This window comes from Ailuropoda melanoleuca, chromosome 14 (genome assembly GCF_002007445.2).
Source record: "Ailuropoda melanoleuca isolate Jingjing chromosome 14, ASM200744v2, whole genome shotgun sequence".
Classification (NCBI taxonomy): Eukaryota; Metazoa; Chordata; class Mammalia; order Carnivora; family Ursidae; genus Ailuropoda; species Ailuropoda melanoleuca.
In genome coordinates, this window is record NC_048231.1 from 81,422,442 (window position 1) to 81,442,092 (window position 19,651).

General features: G+C 48.0%; 1 protein-coding gene across 7 annotated transcripts in view; it reads left to right on the forward strand.

The window, feature by feature from the left end:
- The window catches only part of CTIF (cap binding complex dependent translation initiation factor), a 280,083-nt gene that overhangs the window by 68,468 nt on the left and 191,964 nt on the right, over positions 1-19,651 (forward strand). For 6 of the 7 annotated variants that reach the window (XM_034643196.1, XM_034643197.1, XM_019804213.2 and 3 more), the window contains exon 3: positions 14,059-14,130. The exons of the other annotated variant lie outside the window; for it this stretch is intronic. In XM_034643196.1, the coding sequence (XP_034499087.1) occupies positions 14,059-14,130 (72 nt within the window). The remainder of the gene's footprint in view (positions 1-14,058; positions 14,131-19,651) is intronic. 7 annotated transcript variants of the gene reach the window in all.

Genomic DNA, 19,651 nt, shown 5'->3' on the forward strand with positions numbered 1-19,651 from the left:
TAGCCATGCTTCCAGAATGACCCCTCATTGTGCAACATAGCTGTTTCTCCAGCTACTTTCAGCCGTGATAGCGCAAGGGCAGGTGCCGAGTTATAGAACTGAATTTAACCCGGACTGAGGTTTCTCTGGGCAATGACACTGGAGAGAGGGAAGGGCAAGGAGTGAGGGAGTCAGGACAGTGACATTCCCCGACACTGAGCCAGGCAAGGACAGGAGTGAGGACTCAAGGCAATGATAGATGCTGAAGGGTGGTGGGTCAATGGACTGGGGGTCCTAGGGAGTTGCTGAGTGGCTGGAGTCCTGCAGGAGTGAGCAGGAAAGGGGAGTGTCCAAGAATGGGTGTTTGAAGTCCAGGGCAGAAGGTGCAGTCGTTGGCAATGAAAGGCTGGGCACGCACATGGGGGTACTGAGCAGAGGAGAGATCAGGACGAGGGGGAGGTGGAGCTGGTTGGCAGGGCACAGGAACTGCCGTCACCAACGTCGACAGGTGCTGGAAAAGGTGGCCACGATCCAGGAGAAAAGTCCTCAAGGAGTACAGGGACTGAGGCGGGGGTGGGTGACCTGGGGCCTACAGGTGACGCAGGAGGGGGGCCTTGTCTGATGATGTGTTAGTTTCAGCCACCTTTATTGTACAGTTAGCAGTATTGTCACCGGGAGTAGCAGGGGGAGGAGGGCAGTCCGACTAGACTGGAAAATTTCCAAGGGAAACGAACCTCTTTGGGTCGTGGAAGGCAGGAGGGGGAGGAATGAGGAATTAGGTGAACCAACTCTTGCCTACTCCCGTAAGCGTCCTGGAGTGGATTTTCCCAGGAGCAGCCCCGTGGACAGGGCGCAGGGCTGACCTGGCCCGTGCTGCCTGCCTCCCACACTGTGTGGCCTCCAGCGGCCTCCAGCAGGGCATCCTTCAGAAGCTCCGCCTCGTGAAGTAGGCTCCTCTTATAGGAGGAGTGTCCAAGGATGCCGTGACGCTTCAACCTGGAGGAATGCCTGACGATGGTAGAATTTCTGTTCCCAGAGCAGACACTGGGGAGATAATTCTGGAAGGAGGGGCACTCCCGGTGTCTCTGACCTCCCTGGGGTGTTGGTGGTGCTCTCAAGATACAGAGCAGGTAGAGACGTGCCCTCACCCTGGGCCCTGCCCTTGCAGCACCTGCTCCGGGGCTAGGTCGGGCCTGACCGTGCTTGGATGGCCACATCTGCAGGGGTTTTCAAGCAGATGTTTGTTGTGAGGCGGTGTGGAAAACATGGCTACTTGCGACATCTGACGTGTTCCTTAAACTCTCTGCGTTCTCTGATGTTCCCTGGAAGAATGCAAACACCTAGGAAGATCCTGGGGTCTGCCTGTGTGCGGCTGGCCAAGGAGGGATATTTTAATCCCACACCTACCAAACCCGCTACCAGAGGCCCACAGACACAGCTGGGGTGCAGACGCCAGAGGAGGGGTGGCCTTGGACAGCTCTAAGTAAGGTTGGGGTTTGATGCATTTCTATAGCACGCTTTAAAAAAATAAAGTCTCTGTTGACACAGCTTGAAGGGAAGTCTTTCTGTTAGCACTTTTGCTTGTTCTTATCTAACCTGATGTCTATTTTCAATGGAAACCAAAAACCAAAAAAAACCCTGAGAATGTCCCCATCTGCCTGTCTGCTGTGGTGTTTTGATGTTTCTGGGAGAGGAAAATTGTTAAGAATCTTGAAAACATTGAGAAAACTTGAGAGAGTGGAGAATAATGTTGCTTTTCATTTGGTGAGATCATTTTTTGAGGATCTGGGAGATGATGGTTGACCCTCAGAGGAAAATGCCTCATGATGCTTGTACAGTTGTGTTCTCCCCCTCCCCTCCTTTAGCAACAACTAGGAAGAAAGATGAATGGACGAATGGATGGATGCATGGATGGTTAGATGGATGGATGGAAAGAGATGATGGATGGATAGATAGATAGATAGATAGATAGATAGATAGATAGATAGATAGATAGATAAAGTGAGCCAGTAAGTTTCCTTTTCTTTAGATGAGTAACCAAGAGAATGTATGAGATACCACATTTAAAATTACATGCCCTACCCCCCAACCACCGCATGTACATTTCAGGAGTGCCCGCCCTCCAGTGGATTCCAAGTCTTCACTCTGTCTTTGGGAGAAGGAAGCCATATTCTACAGGAGAGAAAATTGCTGGAGTGCAGAGTGGGGAAGGGACCAAACCATCCTGCTTGCTGGTGGCTGAGCTGGGCCCCTGGCCACCTGCCTTGAGCTCCACTGTCAGATGGATAGAACATAGGGACATTGTAAAGAGTGGATACATTAATGAAAGCATATTTCCCCATAAATTCTTGGTAACAGGTGAAATAATGAACCATTGAGGGTGAAAATAACTTCCTATGGTCCTTTCTGATGTTGTCAAGCACTTGAGCCTCCTAGGTTTGGTCTAAAATGCAGAGTGTCCTTACCAAGAGCAATGCAGCCATGCGGATGTCAAGAATGGGTTGCAAGTGTTCAGACAGGCATGACTTCTCACACTCACAGTGTTTTTCCTTCTCTTTCTCTTCATGTGTTTCCTTCATTCTGCCTTCCCTGTTTGCTGTTCCCTCATCCCCCTTTTATCCCATTCCTTCATTTCCTCCTGCCCTTTGAACCCTCTCCCCTGCTGTCTTTACTCATGGGAGGAAATGCTCAATGGTGGACCCTCCATGAAAGGCTTAACTGAAGAAGTGAGTTTAGGGGAATCGTAGTATGTTTGAGCATGGGGGCCTCATTTTTTTAGAGATACGATTTATTTTTAATTACACGAGTTCTCTATGCATACATTGTTATGGTACACAAGAATTCTAATATTAGCAATAAAATCTCCCCTAGCTGCTGCCTCATTCCACTGCTTTGATTAGTGAGTTAACTTCATCACCCTTTTTAATGCATTTACCAACCTATACATAACATAGGACTTATAGAAATACATTATTTCAAAATCATAAATCAGGGATGCCTGGGTAGCTCAATTGGTTAAGGGTCTGCCTTTGGCTCAGGTCTTGATCCCCAGGTCCTGGGATCCAGTCCCACATTGGGCTCCTTGCTCAGCGGGGAGCCTGCTTCTCCCTCTGCCTGCCCCTCCCCCAGCTTGTGCATCTGAGCACACACTCTCTCTCTCTGACAAATAAAATCTTTTTTAAAAAATCATAAATCATAGCCAATGAGTATATTGTTCAATAACCTATATCTTTCACCTCACTGTATGCCCTAGGGATTCTTCCAGCCTTGTACGCCCCCTGTGTTCTGCTTAATGGCTACGCAGTAGTTCATACCATCGATATTCCATAGTTTAACATTCACCTGCTGAGAGGGATTCAGAGAACTTCTGAATCTTCCCCTGGCAATGTAAAATACCTCCGTGAGTATTACTGAACATGCCTCCTCCTGCACATACAAAAGTGTTTAGTTAGGTAGATGCTGAGAAATAAATCATTTCTAATAGCTATTGTCCGATTGTTTCCTAAAATGTTCTGTTTTTCACACACCACCAGTGTATTGGGACAAATCAGCTCTTGGTGTCTTAATTTGCATTTTCTTGATATGTCTAGTGAGGTTGTGCCCTTTTTAATCTGATTACCAGTCATTTTTTTAATGAGTTAAAATTTTATTTTACTTTTAAAGCAACAATTGGAAAAAGAGAGGTAATCAGGAAAGAGAGGAAGAAACCTATACCTATCTCTATCTATCAGAATAACTTTGTGATAAAACTAATGTCCTTTTTGGTTACCCCCCCTTTCTTTATTCCTTTCTTCCCCTACTGATCTTCCTAGTTCTTATGTTCCATAGATGAGAGAAATCATATGATAATTGTCTTTCTCTGCTTGACTTATTTCACTTAGCATTATCTCCTCCAGTGCCGTCCATGTTGCAGCAAATGTTGAGAATTCGTTCTTTCTGATAGCTGAGTAATATTCCATTGTATATATGGACCACAGCTTCTTAATCCAGTCATCTGTTGAAGGGCATCTCGGCTCCTTCCATGATTTGGCTATTGTGGACAATGCAGCTATGAACATTGGGGTGCATATGGCCCTTCTCTTTACTACGTCTGTATCTTTGGGGTAAACACCCAGTAGTGCAATGGCTGGGTCATAGGGTAGTTCAATTTTTAACTTTTTAAGGGACCTCCACACTGTTTTCCAGAGTGGCTGTACCAACTTGCATTCCCACCAACAATGTAGGAGGGATCCCCTTTCTCCACATCCTCTCCAACAATTGTTGTTTCTTGCCTTGTCTATCTTTGCCATTCTAACTGGCGTAAGGTGGTATCATAGTGTGGTTTTGATTTGAATTTCCCTGATAGCTAATGATTTTGAACATTTTTTCATGTGTCTGTTGGCCATTTGTATGTCNGTCAAGTTTCATTCTTTTGCATGTAGCTGTCCAATTTTCCCAGCACCATTTATTGAAGAGACTGTCTTTTTTCCACCGGATGTTTTTTCCTGCTTTATCAAAGATTAGTTGCCCAAAGAGCCGAGGGTCCATTTCTGGGTTCTCTATTCTGTTCCATTGGTCTATGTGTCTGTTTTTGTGCCAGTACCATGCTGTCTTTGTGATCACAGCTTTGTAGTACAGCTCGAAATCCGTCATTGTGATGCCCCCAGCTTTGTTTTTCCTTTTCAACAATTCCTTGGCGATTCGGGGCCTTTTCTGGTTCCATACAAATTTAAGGACTATTTGTTCCAGACTATGGACTCTGGGAAACAAACTGAGGGCTTCAGAGGGGAGGAGGGTGGGGGAATGGGATAGACTGGTGATGGGTAGTAAGGAGGGCACGTATTGCATGGTGCACTGGGTATTACACGCAACTAATGAATCATCGAACTTTGCATCAGAAACCAGGGATGCACTGTATGGCAACTAACATAATATAATAAAAAAAAATTAAAAAAAAACTAATGTCCTTTTTGGGTATTATTTTTTCTTTATATACCTCTTACAACATTGACCTTCTCACATACATGTAACTTTTAGCTCACTCATTTATTTAGCATGATCTCCTAGACATCATTTGGTGGTTTTGGCATAAAGTATAATGTTTAAATCTGCCCCTTTTCTGCTAATCAGTATTGGTTAAAGAGTGAAGTATAATTAGAGCTAACATTGTTCATTCAAGCCCTGACCTAGGCTCTGGGGATAAACTCAAGAACAGAATGAACCATAATCCCTGCCCCCCAACCCCCCCCTTCTTTTCGAATGGAGAAAGATGACAGACCAAGAAGGAAATAGGGTGGTAGAAGCTGTTAATACACCTGAGTGCGCAGGAGAGGGAATAGTGCTGGGCGGTCCCTCAGAGCTTACTTAGACTTTTTGAGCAAAGATTTGAAGAACGTGAGAGAATGAGGCTACGTGGGAACCCGTGTTCCAGGCAAAGGAAATGTTGAGGTCCCAGTTCTGCTGTGGGAGTGCGTCCTGCTTCGAGGAACAGCTTGGGGCCCATTCTGGCTGGAGCAAAGTGAGCAAGGGGGAATGTCATAGAAGAGCCAGATCTGCAGGGTCTTTCCCTTCCCGGTGAGGACTCTGGCATTTTCTCTAGTGAGACGGGGCGATGCTAGAGCGTTTGAATAGAGGATGGGCATGGTCTGACTGGCTTAATAGTATCACTCAGGGTGCTGTGTGGAGAACAGGCTATGGCAAGAGGCTAGCAGTGGGGCGTGGTCAGGAAAGGAAGCGGGGGGACCAGGAAGCCGTTTGGCTGATCCAGGCAAGAGGTGATGGTGGCTCGAAACAGTGGGGTCACCGTGCCGGTGGTAAAACGCAGTCAGATTCTTGGTATACCTTAACAGTACGGAGAACATGGTTATGAACCCTGAGGATTTTAGTCTGAGTGAATGGTGGAGTAGACTTTGCAGAAATGAGAGATATATAGGAGACCCTGAAGAGTAGCTTTGGGGCGCAAAGATCAAGAGTTCATTTGGGAACATGAAAGGGTTAAGATAGTCTTACCGCCTTGCTGGAGTTGCTGATCAAGCAGCTAGATGTGCAGAGGTGGCATTCAGAGAGGAATGACCTGGAGACTTACGTCTGTCAATAGTAGCGTATGAATGGCATTTTAAGCCCAGGAATGAGGGAGCTTAGAGAAGAGGGTCCAATATTGAGCCTCATGAGACTGAGAAGATGGGCAGGAGCTAAAAAGAACACGGAAGTGTGTCCATGTTAACTGATTTACCCTTCGCAACAATTCTGTGAAGATACTGTTATTGTTATCAGCTTACAGGGGAGGAAACTAAGGCACAGAGAGGTTGACTAAGCTGCCCAAGGTGACACAGCAAGTGTGTGGCCAGTCTGAGGTCTGAACCAGGTCATCTTACTCCGGTTGCCATACACTTAACCTCTCTACTGTTGGTAGTTCCTGTTAATTATTGCAGGTGCAGGAACTTGAGTCTTAGGGATAAAGTGGCTCGTCCAAGGTCATCGAGTAAGTGATAGAGCCAGGAATAGGAACTCAAAATTCATTGCTTCAAGAACTCGAGTTCCTAATCGCTACAGTTTGCTCCCTCTACAACAGGAAAGTTGGGTTTTTTTCTTTTTAAGATAGGAGCAAAAAGCCTTTCTTCCTCTCCAATCTCAGCCCTTGGGAGCAGCTCCTCCCCCTTGCACACGAGCCTTCCCTGGAGCATCACGTGGGTGGAGAGTTGGCTGCCAACCTGTCTCTGCTCCCACCTCCCCTTCTTGTTTCTCCTCTCCGTGGACAGGGAGCCCAGGAGCCCAGCATAGAGGAACTTGCTCCTGACTTGGAGAAGCTCAGTCTGTAGGCTGGCAGGATTCTGCTCCTGGCTGTCCTATGCCTGAGCCCCGTGAGATGGTGAGGAAGCTACGTCCCCTTTCTGGGCTTTGCGAGAAAGCCGTGGCTCCCACTTGACCTTCATACTGCTCCCTGGGTGGTTCCTCCCGCCCCCTTGCTAAGATGACTTTTAAAATGATTTTTCACTTTGAAATAAATTCAGATGTAAATAAAAATGGCACTAATAGAACAAAGCATCCCTGTATATCCTTCACCCATAGTATCCAATTATTAATATTTTACCACTTTACTTTCTGCCTCTCTTTTCTCTCAGAGAGAAAGAGAGAGAGAGATGTTATAAAGAGATTCCTTTATTTATTTGAGAGTGAGTTGCAGGCTCCTCTTTGTTCCTGAACACGTCGATGTGTGTTTTCTAAGAACAAGGACATTCTCTTACATAGTCATAGTATATAGGAAATAAACATTGAAACAATATTATTATTTAACCTATATTTCACCAGTTTCCCCAGTAATATCCTTCATAGCAAGAAAAGAGAGAAAGAAAGAGAGAAAGAGAGAAAGAAAGAAAGAAAGAAAGAAAGAAAGAAAGAAAGAAAGAAAGAAAGAAATTGTATGTTCCTCAAAAATTAAACATAGAATTACCATGTGATACAGCAATTCTACTTCTGGATTTATATCCCAAAGAATTCAGAGCAAGGACACAAACAGACATTTATACATCCATACGCATAGCAGCGTTATTCACAATAGCCAAAAGGTGGAAACAGGGGCGCCTGGGTGGCTCAGTTTTTAAGCATCTGCCTTCAGCTCAGGGCATGATCCCAGAGTCCTGGGATCGAGCCCCACATCAGGCTCCTCCACTGGGAGCCTGCTTTCCTCTCCCCCTCCCCCTGCTTGTGTTCCCTCTCTCGCTGGCTGTCTCTCTCTCTGTCAAATACATAAATAAAATCTTGGAAAAAAAAAAAAGGTGGGAACAACCCAAGTACCCATCAGTAGATGACTGGATAAAGCAAATGTGGTCTATCCATGCAATGAAATAGTATTGAGGCTCCAAAAAAAAAAAAAAAAAGAAAAGAAAGAAAGAAATCTGTGACATGCACAACATGGATGAATCTCAGGGACTTTATGGTCAGTGAAATAAGCCAGACACAAAAGGACAGATACCGTATGATTCCACTTCCATGAGACACTTAGAATAGTAAAGCTCGCAGAGAGTAAAGGCGGAATAGTGAAATGGGTAGCGGGGCCTGGGGGTTAGTGTTTGATGAGAACAGAGTTTCAGTGTGGGATGATAAAAATGTCCTGGAGATGGGCGCCTGGGTGGCTCAGTCTGTTAAGTGTCTGCCTTCGGCTCAAGTTATGATTCCAGGGTGCTGGGATCGAGTCCTGCATTGGGCTCCCTGCTCAGTGGGGAGTCTGCTTCTCCCTTTGCCCCTCCCCTCACCCCTGCTCTTGCTCCCTCATTCTCGTTCTCTCTCTCTCTCTCTCAAAAAATAAATCAATAAAATCTTAAAAAAAAAAAAAAAAAGAAAGAAAGAAAGAAAAAGTCCTGGAGACGGATGGTGGTAGCGGCTTCACGATAATGTGAATGTACTTAATGCTCCTGAAATATACTCTTAAAAAGGGATAAAATGGTACATTTTATGTTCTGTATATTTTACTATAAAAAAAAATTTCTGGTTCAGTATCTAATCCAAGATCACACATTGCATTTAGTATCCAACACTTTTATTGGCTCTTTGAATTAAAAGCTATTTATTCCTTCACTCATTCTGCCACTTTTTGGCTGTGTAACCCTGGGTAAGTTACCAGCCGTGCTATGCCTCAAATTCTGCATTTGCAAAGTGGGCACAATAAAGGTGCCTACCTCTCTATGAAGAGCAAATAAATATAGATAATAGGCTAGATGTCAGTGACATCTTTATATATTCTGACAAATTCATTTTTGTTATACACCCCAGAAGTAGTCTCTCACTTGGCTTTAATTTTGTTCACAGTTTCTTTTGTCACACAGAAGTTTTAGATTTCAATGTGGTTTAAAACTCGGATCTTGGCGTTTAATCAACTTGGAATGTGCTGTTGACGGATAGCATGAGGCAGACATCGAGGGTAATTTTTCCTCACTTTCCTCCAGTTGTCTCAATCCCTGCATTTATTGATGATCTGTCCTTTCCCCTTATCGGGAACACGATCCTTATCATTATATAGTTTATGATCTAAATACCCATTTGTACATCTGTTTGTTTATGGATACAGTCTTGTCGGTTATCTCTTTGTCTCATCCTATACTAAGTGGGCTTGCTGGTTTGGCTCTAGCCTTGGAATATACTTGGATATCGGGATGTGCAATCCCTAGGGTGCTTTGTACCATTGGAAAAGGGTTGTTTTTTTTTTTTTTTTTTAGCACAGTCAGCCTCCCCCACTCTCTGTTTTTCCTCCCCCAGGGCTCAATGTTTCCCCCGTCTTTTACCAAGTCTGCCCCTAAGATACTGTCCCTCCTGGGATGCAAATGACAGAGACCGGATTTTAATTTTTTTTATTGTGAAATTATTTTTTTTAAAGATCTTTATTTTAAGTGATCTCTACACCCAATGTGGGGCTTGAACTTACAACCCCGAGATCAAGAGCCGCATGGTCTACCAGCTGAGCCAGCCAGGTGCCCCCACTGTGAAATAATTTAAATGTGCCAATGAGAGTAAAGAATAATAGAATAGCATCTATTTTGAGTATAGACTAAGCATCTGTACTCCCCTGTTTATGAAATCTTCACCCTCTGCCATCTGTGTTTCAGGTTTTTAAAGTAAGAAATAAATGATAGCAGCAGGGTAGAGGCCCCATACCACTCCCATGTTCATCGTTTCCATATATCAAAATGTCCTACTTTTCCTGCCTCCTTGTGTTCAATGACCTTTTCAGGAGGACACCTCCTCTTCCCCCAGAGGACTTGCTTCTAGCCGTAAACCAGTTTCCCTTGAAGGAGAAACTCTCTCGTGTTGGAATCAGGCATCGGGGTGGGACAGCTGAGCTCGCCCCAGGCAGGGGCCCTTCTCTCTGTTCTGGAATCACTCATACAGATAAGGACAGGTTCAGGGAAGGTCTGCGTCTGGAGATTTTTCTAGGCGATGACTCAGAAAAGGTGAGGGGGAGGCAGGAGATAAGGGCTACAGCCTATGAGCAATCCCAGCAGAGGTGGGGAGGAGCTTTGGAGTGAGGAAGGGAGAGTTCCCGAGGGGCTTTAGGACTGAGGAAGGAACCCTCATCCCCGCTGGAGGTGATCCCAGCACCAGGCAGAGGCAGGGGAGAGGAGGTCCCTGGGGCTGCTGCTGGTTCAGGGGTTGGAGATGGGTGCCTCGCAAGCCCAGTGGGCACAGTTTTGTGGGATAAGTGCAGGGATTCATGCTCAATTCCTTCCCGGGGCACAGGAAAGCTGTGCAGAGCTGGACCACAGTCCCTTCTGCACCCACTTTGCCCAGGGGCCTGCCTGTATCCAGCCCTGACTGGGTCTCTGGAGTGGCTTTCTGTAGACTTTATGGCCTTGTTTGCTCTCCTTCACACAGATCGGCTCCTCTGTCTGTCCCATGCTCTCAGATCCATTTCTTCATTTCCTTCTCTGCCTCCACGGCCAGTGGAAACCTGGATGTCAGACTCGAGCCTCCTGCCCTACTTTCCGCCCCACCCCCACCCGGGCCAGTTAGCCTTCCCTAACGTGACTCTGATGACCCCCTCCCCGAGCAGGGTCACCCCCTTCTGACCCTGTCTACTGGAAAAGGCTCCGAGTGCCTTGACCAGAGAGTCGTGCTTGCTGCAGTCCGCCTCTGAGCTGGCAGCTGTTCGCTGCCTGTGTCTGTGCCCCGGCTTGCGCTTCTCCGGGAACCCCCACTTGCCCATTTTCCTTCCTGAACCCACCCCCCACCCCCCTGCCAAGGGCACACTTTCTTCTCTCAGCCTTGCCCTCCACCTGGCATCGCTGTTGTTGGACAGCTCTCCTCTCCAGCGAAGGGAGGCCCTAATTGCAGGTCCCGTACGGAAAGCGCCCAGGGAATGGCTTCTGGTTGGTGGCTCTGAAGTTCAGGATGACCTTGACAAAGCAGAGCCATCTCTCAGGAGCTTGGAACCACCCTCGGAGAGCCTAATGGGGGGGGGGGGCGCGGGGGTGAGGTACCTGGCAGTGCGTGAAATCTCTACCTTCTGTCTGCTTGCCTGGCAAGAGGAGCCATCGAGACTCCCCGCACTGCTTGCTGACTCCAGGAGTGTGCCCACCCATGAGTCACTGTTCTAGGAGATGTCACACAGGTGCTGTGCAGCTGAGATGAAGGGTTTGGAACACCTGGGTTGTGGGGGTGGGAGGCCTTTCTCTGCAAGGCTGTCCTAGGATGGGATGGAGAGTGCGTGCTCCCAGCCAGTAGTCACCACATGCCTTGGCCATCCCCTACCCTGTCAGCCAGGCCCCAGCCAGGAAAGGAGAAACCACCGCAAGGATAGAAAACAGGGATTGTTTTTATAGCAGTTTAAACGCTTTATACACATATGAACATATATACGTGTATCTGTATATATCATTCAAAAACGTGTGCGTACATACAGATATGTATTACTTCTTATTTTGAAATTATTTTAGTTAAACTTAAGGCAGAGGTATAAACATGGTACAGCATGTTCCCATGGACCGTCCAGCTTCCCCTAATACGAACACCATGCATAACCGTAGTACAATAAAGAGAACTAAGGAATTAACATTGGTATCATGAGACTTTATTCAGATTTCACCAGTCTTCCCACAAATGTCCAATTTTCTGTTGCAAGATCCAGATTTGCCTCCAGTTGTCCTTTCTCCTTATTCTCCTCCAATCTACGCACCCTTCCTGGGTCTGGTCTTCCATGAGAGTGCTGGGTACTTGTTTCATAGAAAGTTCGTCCATTTGGGTTGCCTGATGTTTGCTCCTGATTAGATTGAGGTTGTGCATTTTTGGCAAGAACGCCTCGGAAGCGACGTGCCCTCTTCAGCACATCATACCGGGGAGTCCGTGATGCTGATACTTGTCATTATGGCCAGTGTTATCCCCCATCTCTCTGTTAAGGTGGTGTTTGGTGGATTTCTCACTTTCCTTCATATAATTAGTGAAAAAATATATTTATAATAAATAATCAGTATAATTAATAAATATCTTGGGAGAGATGCCTTGAGACTGCAAATATCCAGACAGAGGGAATTTATTCCAGGCAGTTGGTTACCCAGATGATAAAAGAGCTGAGGAGCCAAATAAGCCAGAGGTCAGCCATCCCAGGAAGCCAATCCCACCTCCAGGCCTGAGGCACAAAAGGAGGAGATGGTGTTGCCAGAGCCTGGGGGTCAGGGTCATGCACAGAAGGCCTATCTGGTGAGGTCTGGAGCCATGAAGGAGACCCAGTCCCTGCCGGTAGGGCCCCCTGAGGCATAGAGAGAGGGGAGAAGCACCTTGGCTTCTCCCTTCTTCCTGCCTCCCCGTGGCCGAACCCAGCTGGAAGCCAGCTGACACGGGAGGCTGGGAATCGAGTCTGTAGGGGTCAGCTCCTCTGCTGTGGCCAACAGGGATGGGCCAGACGTGGCTGCAAGGGCACACTTGCCCGGGACTGCTGTCGCGCTGATTCGCTCTAGCTGCGCCGTCCAGCATGGTAGCCTCCAGTCACGTGTGTCTCAAGCTCTTGAAATGTGGCGGGTCCAATCTGACACGTGCTCTAAGTAGATTTCAGAAACTTGGTATGGAAAGAAGAATGTAAAAGATCTCATTAATAATGTTTTGGGGGGCCTGGGTGGCTGAGTCAGTTCAGCGTCCAACTCTTGCTTTTGGCTAAGGTCATGATCTCAGGATTATGAGATCGAGCCCTGCGTGGGGCTCTGTGATCACTGGGGAATCTGCTTGAGATTTTCTCTCTCCCTCTGCCCTTCCCCCACACACAGGTGCACGCACCCTCACTCTCTCTCAAATAAATAAATAAATCTTTTTAAAAAATAATGTTTTATATTAATTACCTGTTGAAGTAATCATATTTTGGATATATTGAGAGAAATAAAATCTATTATTAAATTTAAGTTAACCTGTTCCTTTTGAAAATCTGGCTGGTAGATCATTTAAAATTACTTCTGTGGCTCCCATTTGTGACTCTCATATTATTTCCTTTGGATAGCACTGCTGTGGAGTGCACTTGGACTGTGTGTCAGCAGCCTGTGTCCACAGTGCTGTCGCAAAGGTCATGCCCTTGACCCCCAGTCAGGAGGGTGTGGCCAGGGGTGGTCTTACAACACCGAGACTGCGCTGGCCTCGAGCCATTCACACTCACTCTGTGTTGACCAAGTATGTCAAATAGAGATATTGGGCCCCTCTGCTCTTCGTGCATCAGTGTAGGTCAAGGTCAGTGTTCAACATCAGCCCTAGGGGCTAGCTAACGTTTAACACGATGATTAAAAACACCACCCTAGAGCTCGATAGCACCTTACAGAGGAAAAGCTGTACTGTTACTACTACTTCCGATCTCTACGGTGTTTTTATAAGTTTAAAGAAGCCCTTCATTTCAACCTTGCAGTCACCCAGCCTTGCTGGCCCCGGTTTGCAGATGACCAGACAAAGCCTGGGAAATCCGTGGATTGCAGTGGCTCCCATACTTCGGGGTGCATCAGCAGGGGAGCTTGTCAGAGCGCAGCGGCTCAGCCCCACCCTCACTGAGTCTGATTCAGAGGGTGGAGGGCGGGGCCCAGGGAACCCTGGGCAGCAGGTTTGGGGGAATCTCACGCAAGTGGTCATGAGACCACACTTTGGGGCACCCCAGGTCTCTGAGCTTTTGAGGAGTGAGTGCTGGAACTGGGCTGGAGCCAGGCTTCTGATGGTCAGTCTGGGCTCTTCCTGTCTGCCCACAGGTCCACTGTCCCCTGGAGCTGGGGACTCGGGAAGATCCACACATATATGCCTCACCCCCACGTCATGCAGTCAGATGCAGTGCTGGTTGTTCAAGATACAACCGCTCTGTGTCAGGTGTGAACTCTGGAAGGTAGCTGGGTCTCGAATATTCTGGTGGGCTTCGGTGAAGGGAAGTCACTTTGCCTTCCCCAAGCAACACCAGAGGGGTCACCTCAGGGTGGAATTTGGAGATGCCAAAGTGGACCTGCTGGTAGGGAAGGATTTGCCTTTGAAAAAGGTCGAGTAGGATTTTATCCTGGCTCTCCTGCAGAAGGGCAAGGCCGTCCCGGGAAGGCCTTGGCAGGGTGAGGACAAGCCTATGTGTCCAGCCATCACTGACCACTCCTTTCTCTCCTGCAGTGGACAGCAGACTGCAGTGAGCAGCTGGACAGCAGCTGTTCCTTCTCCCGAGGGCGAGCCCCCCCACAGCAGGTAGGGAACCAGCTCTGTCCTCCTTCTGGTTGTCACGTGTCTTGTCTGTCTGTGTTCCTGGGCTGGCTCGTGATGGCTCTCCTGAGCTGTGATGATGTGGTGAGAGCAAGAAATAGGAGAGAGGAGGGTGCGGTCTGCTTTCTGGAAAGTTCTCCCTGAACACCCGGCCCACAGCAATGTACCCTCTCCTCAAAACACATAGATTCCTGAAATACTTGTTTGTCATTTGATGATTTTTGCATCAGCATCTGCAAACAACTGCATGTCTACTGAGAAGAGAGTGGATAAATGAGGCTTGGAATAATATATGGTAGTAGCATGAATGAACTTGGAGGTTCACATATCAGCATTGGTGATAGATCCCACAAACAGTGGGACTCCTGTGGTTTGGGTGCTGGTGGGGCACTTGAGATCACTTCTGTTCCAGATTTGCAGAGGACCTGGAGGAGCAGAATGCAAGGGTGAGGTGTCAGCACCCCCCCACCCGCCCTACCTGCCAGCCATCCAGCTTCCTGTTCCCGGCTGGACCCCGCTGCTTCTCTCCCTGCTGCTTGCCTATGAGATCCCAGGGGGGAACCCACACACGTGTAGGGGGTGTGGCTGGGAGGGAAGAGGCAGCTGCTCTGATGACCCCCATGCCCCAGACACCCTCTGGTCATCCAGCCGTTTTTGCTGATACCTTATTCCTGGGAGACAGTGGGATTTGAAGCTGAAAAAAACCATGCATCCCCAACGGTCAGTCCAGCCTCATGCTATGCCTGTCCAGAGAGATATGGGGAGCCTTTATGGGCTCCTGCACTCACTTGCTCCCAATTTCAGAACAGCTGCATTCACACATTGCCCTGAGCCTGCTTGCTTGTGTCTGACTTCAGTCCCGTGGCACTGATGAAGTCAACTCATCTCTCTTCCATCCCAAGGGAAAATGGTCAGTGGCTTCAGTTCTAGATCACTCTCAGGCGGCAGGGCTTTGCACACCCATGGTGGGGGGAGATCGGTACTCTCTCACACTACAAGATGTTTGTGTGTGTTTCATGTTTCTTGGGCAGGAGGCCGTAACAAGAACCCTGGGTTGGGGTTGTGGGTAGGGGAGGAGGCAGGAGACCCAGGTTCTCCTATTTGCTCTGCCACAAATTTGGTAGAAATCCTTTTTGGCCTCAGCTTCCTCCTATAAATATCAGGGAGCTCAGTGGCCTTTGAGGGTCTGTCTAGCTTCTCCATCCCACTTTGTAACCGAAGAAACGGAGGTGTAATGACCTGACCCAGCTGGGACTTGAACCCAGGTCTCTCACCTGCCCCTCCCCCCATTTGGCCGTCTTTCTTGCTTTACTACAGTAGGTGTCCTTCCATGGAGGACTGTTGTCCCTGCCGCTAGACTGCCAGTTCTTGGTCAGGAACCCCGTGTTATACTCCCTGAATCCCTCCATCCATGGCATGAGGCCCAGCACTTCAGGAGCTCTGTCTGCCAATTACCCTGTGGTTTCCTATGCGACGACTCCCTTAACTCGTCAGTGTCAAAGGTGGGCTTGGATCTGGGAACTCAAGAACAGAGAGAGGGTTCCAGGGAAGGGTTGAAATTCTTGGATAGGGGACATAAGTGGCTGATAAATGAGAGACCAAAAAACTAGCTCTCTGTTATTTGGTCAGTAGGTGTCTGGTTCTGGAATCTTCCAGAAGTTTCCTTTTTTTTTTTTTTTTCTCTCCCCTCTATCACCTTTTCTAGCCCCCCTCTTCCCACCCATTCCCTCTGGTCTCATTCTCCTATCACTCCTAACAGGATTCCAAGGGACTTAGAATGACTTGTGCTCCCACTTGCCCCTCACCTGCCTCCCTCACCCCACTCCATCCTTTCATGGCCAGGTTCACACCTCTGGAGGATGGTGGGTGGGGAGTCAGCCAGACCGTAGGCTGATGGAGCAGGGCTGGGGTCCTGTGGAATGGGGCACCGTGGCACCGTGAGCACCAGCTGACCCCCAGTCCCACCTTCAGGAAGCAGTTGAACAGTTGGCTTGGGGTAAGCAGGGTTAGAAAAAATGAATTCAATTGAATCTAAAGAAGAAATCATTAAAGGCTCATATTTGATCCTTTCTTGGGAGGTGGAACTGAGACATAGGTTCATTATAGTGAAAGAGCCCCAGGAAGGTGGAGATGGGATCTGGTTAATATAAACCTGCCTCGGGGTGCCTGGGTAGCTCAGTTGGTTGAGCGTCCCGACTTTTGATTTCGGTTCAAGTCATGATCTCAGGTAATGGGATCGAGCCCCACATCAGGCTCTGCACTGAGCATGGAGCCTGCTTGGGATTCTCTCTCTCCCTCTGCTCCTTCCTCCCTACTCATTCTCGCTCCCTCTCTTTCTCTAAAAAAAGAAAAAAAGATTGAAATTAAAATTTAAAATATACATATAAACCTGCCTCTCTTCCCTGATGTGCCCAGAGGACGAGGCCTTTTTGGGAAGGGTCTCCTGGGTCACAAATTCATGTTGAACCAAGCTATTCCACATACAGTTGACTATCCCCTCAGCCAGCTGGTCGACCTTGAGATGAGCACTAGGGCTGCCTCTGTATCCCTGACCACCCCTGACCTAGGGCTTTGCACCACAGTAGTCACTTAGTTAAGACTCCTGAGACTGCGCTGAGTTGGCCTAGGTCCGGTCCATGCAGTCAGTCCCTGGTGGGCCCTATTCCTCTGGCCACCAATTTTGCTGAACTTTCTGAGGTCATTGAGATGGTAGAATAGCTCTGCTACCCCACATTCTCCCATAGGGGAGACTTTCAGAGGGAACTAAAGGTAGATTGTAACTGGGGTGGCTGGCTGAGCTGGCATTCCCCCTTAGCCATGTGGGCACAGGAAAGTGGGGGCTGGCAGGAGAATGCTGAGGTTCTGCATTCTGTGCAGGGAGCTGTGTGTGACAGGTCACAAACTGTGCCCTGGATGAGTAGCCCAGGTGCAGGCACCATCTGGGGATTAGCCATGCACGGGGATTATTTATTTTGTTATCTCAACTAATGCAAGGAGAGGCAGAAGGGAAAAACCCTTGCCTTCCCTGAGCCCTTTCAGAGACACAAAGTGGAGATAACCTAGGGTAGGCTGAGTCCCATCAGATAGGAGGAAGGGGCTCAGAGGGATATGGGCTATCCAACTGCCCGCTATTGGGATTTGGCTGTATTGGGGATTATTTGGCGTCCTGGTAGCCTCTTTCCAAGAGAGCTCATCCATCACCTAGTCACTTAGTTAGGAAGTCACAATTGTTTCCAGCTTTTCACTGGAGTAGGGGAATCATTGTGGAGATGATTTACAGGAAAGTAGCTGTTAGGAGAGAGTGCAACCCGGTGCATTTAGAAAATGTCTCAAGGTGCCAGCATGGGATTTAGCATTCAGGAAAGAAAGCCAAAGGGATATGAAAGGTTGTATGAGGTCAGGAGCTAGCAGCTCTTCTCTGTTTGCACAGAAGTGCCAAGGAAAGAAAATTAATGTACACAACAGCAGCAGAGCTACTGATGAGTCCTTGAGAAGGACTTCCTGGCTGAAGAACTTGTTGCCCTGCGGTGTTGGCTGTTGAGCAAGGCGATGAAATCTTCACTGGGAACCTACTGGGCACACCTCCTTATCGGGCAGTTTCATGCGAGCCTTGGCCTTGGGAAAGTTGGGGGTGTGTTAGAAGTGATGTCTTTGAGTCCTGGCCGGTGGCCTGGGATCCCACATTCCCTGAAATGATGAGAGAAGGGCACTCCCCGGTGCCATCGCGATGTCCACTAGCAAATTAAAGCCCCAGGAAGGAGTGAAAAGAGTCTTGTCCCAAGGGTCTGGAGAACCAGATGTTGATCCAGGTGTGGTACACATTTCGGCACCTCTTCTGCAAAATGATAGACTTCTCTGAACCTCTTTGGAAATCTCTTCCATTGTTTCTGGATCTCCAGAAATGACCAGTTAGGTCCAGATAGCTGCAAAAAGTAGTGGCAAGTCTGAATTTCCCTGATTTCTCCACTGTTCCCTTACCCTCCCTCATACCTGTGCTAACCTGCAGCTAGGTTCATTCTAGGTGCCAACATTGACCCTGACCGAAAAGATGGCAGGTGGTAGGCCGAGGTGAGCCTCAAAGACACGGCTTACCTCTGACCTGCAGGAAAGGGTAAAAGGAGTTTTCTGCCAGTCATCTTGTTGCCCTCCAGTAATTAGAGTATTTGGTTCAGTGCCAGTTAAACTCAGTAGTACAAATGATATCTTAGTAGAAGTACCTGGATTTTTACTCAGCCTCTGTGGATATTTAAGAAATATCATCTTCAGGGCACTTCTCTGTATTTAGTCAGTATTTATTGAGTATCTGCTGTGAGCTTGGCAAACACAGATGAGCTGGAGCCTTTGGGCTCACTACCTGTTTGTGAAATAGAGGCTACGTAATATGGAAGAGATTAAAGGCATCCAGTTAAGTCCCCCAAAGACACCCCCTGACCACAGATACTGCAGTCATTCCAAAGAGTGGTCCTGTTGGTCTCTGTGGGTAGAGAGATGCTTTGCAGGACATGAGACCTGATCTGCACCCTCAGGAATGGTTAGGATGCTTGACCAGACAGAAGGGAAGAGAGAAGAGGGTGAAGAGAGAAGAAATGGTATTCGCAAGGCTTGAAGTTGGGTACTGCAATATTGGGATGTTAGGACAACAGGAGAGAGTACATCCGGAGTGGGTGGTTTGTGTTGGGGGTCACAGGAGTGGTGGGAATGAGAGTGGTGGACGCACAGTTGTCAGTGCGCTCAGCTGAGATGCTGGAACTGCTGTCCAACACCACCCCTGCTTGTGTACCTTGTATATCTTCTATTGTCTCTGGTGTCCATCCAGGTGAAGTCTGTCCCCTTGTATTAGTCAGGATAGCCTAGGTCATGCTGCAGCAACAAACAGCCTTGAATCTTGGTAACCTTAAACAACCCATCCAGGACCCAGCTTGATGGAGCAGTTGCCATTCTCACCAGTCACCATGATAGAGGGTAAAGAACCACTGGAGGGTCTTGCATTGGCAAGTCAACACTCCCAACACAGATATGATACACATCACTTCCCCTCTTAGCTAATGGCCCAGAACTGCTCACATGCCCCCACCTAACCATAAGCACCCTAAAAAGTATAATCCTACTATGTGCCTGGAATTCAGGAAGCCAGAACTATTTGGTGACTGGCTAGAATGACTATCACATGCACCACTTCTAGCAGAAGCTCACCAGGAGCTGGGGCTGACCTCTTCCACATCTGATCCAGAGCTAAACAGGTCTCCTGTGAACCCTAAAACATCATGGGCTCTCAGGATGACCAGGACCAGGATGATCAGAGGCCACCTGATCCAACCCCCGACCCTGGAGTGCAGGAACCCCCTCATGTGGCTGTTGAGCTGCTGAACATTTCCAGTAATGGGGAGCTCACTACTTCAAAAGGCATTTTAGAACATTGTTAGGCAGCTCCATTGATTGGAACGTCTTTCTTTGATTTAGCCCCAAACCACCTTCTCATAGCTCCAGCTGATGGTTTCAGTTTTAC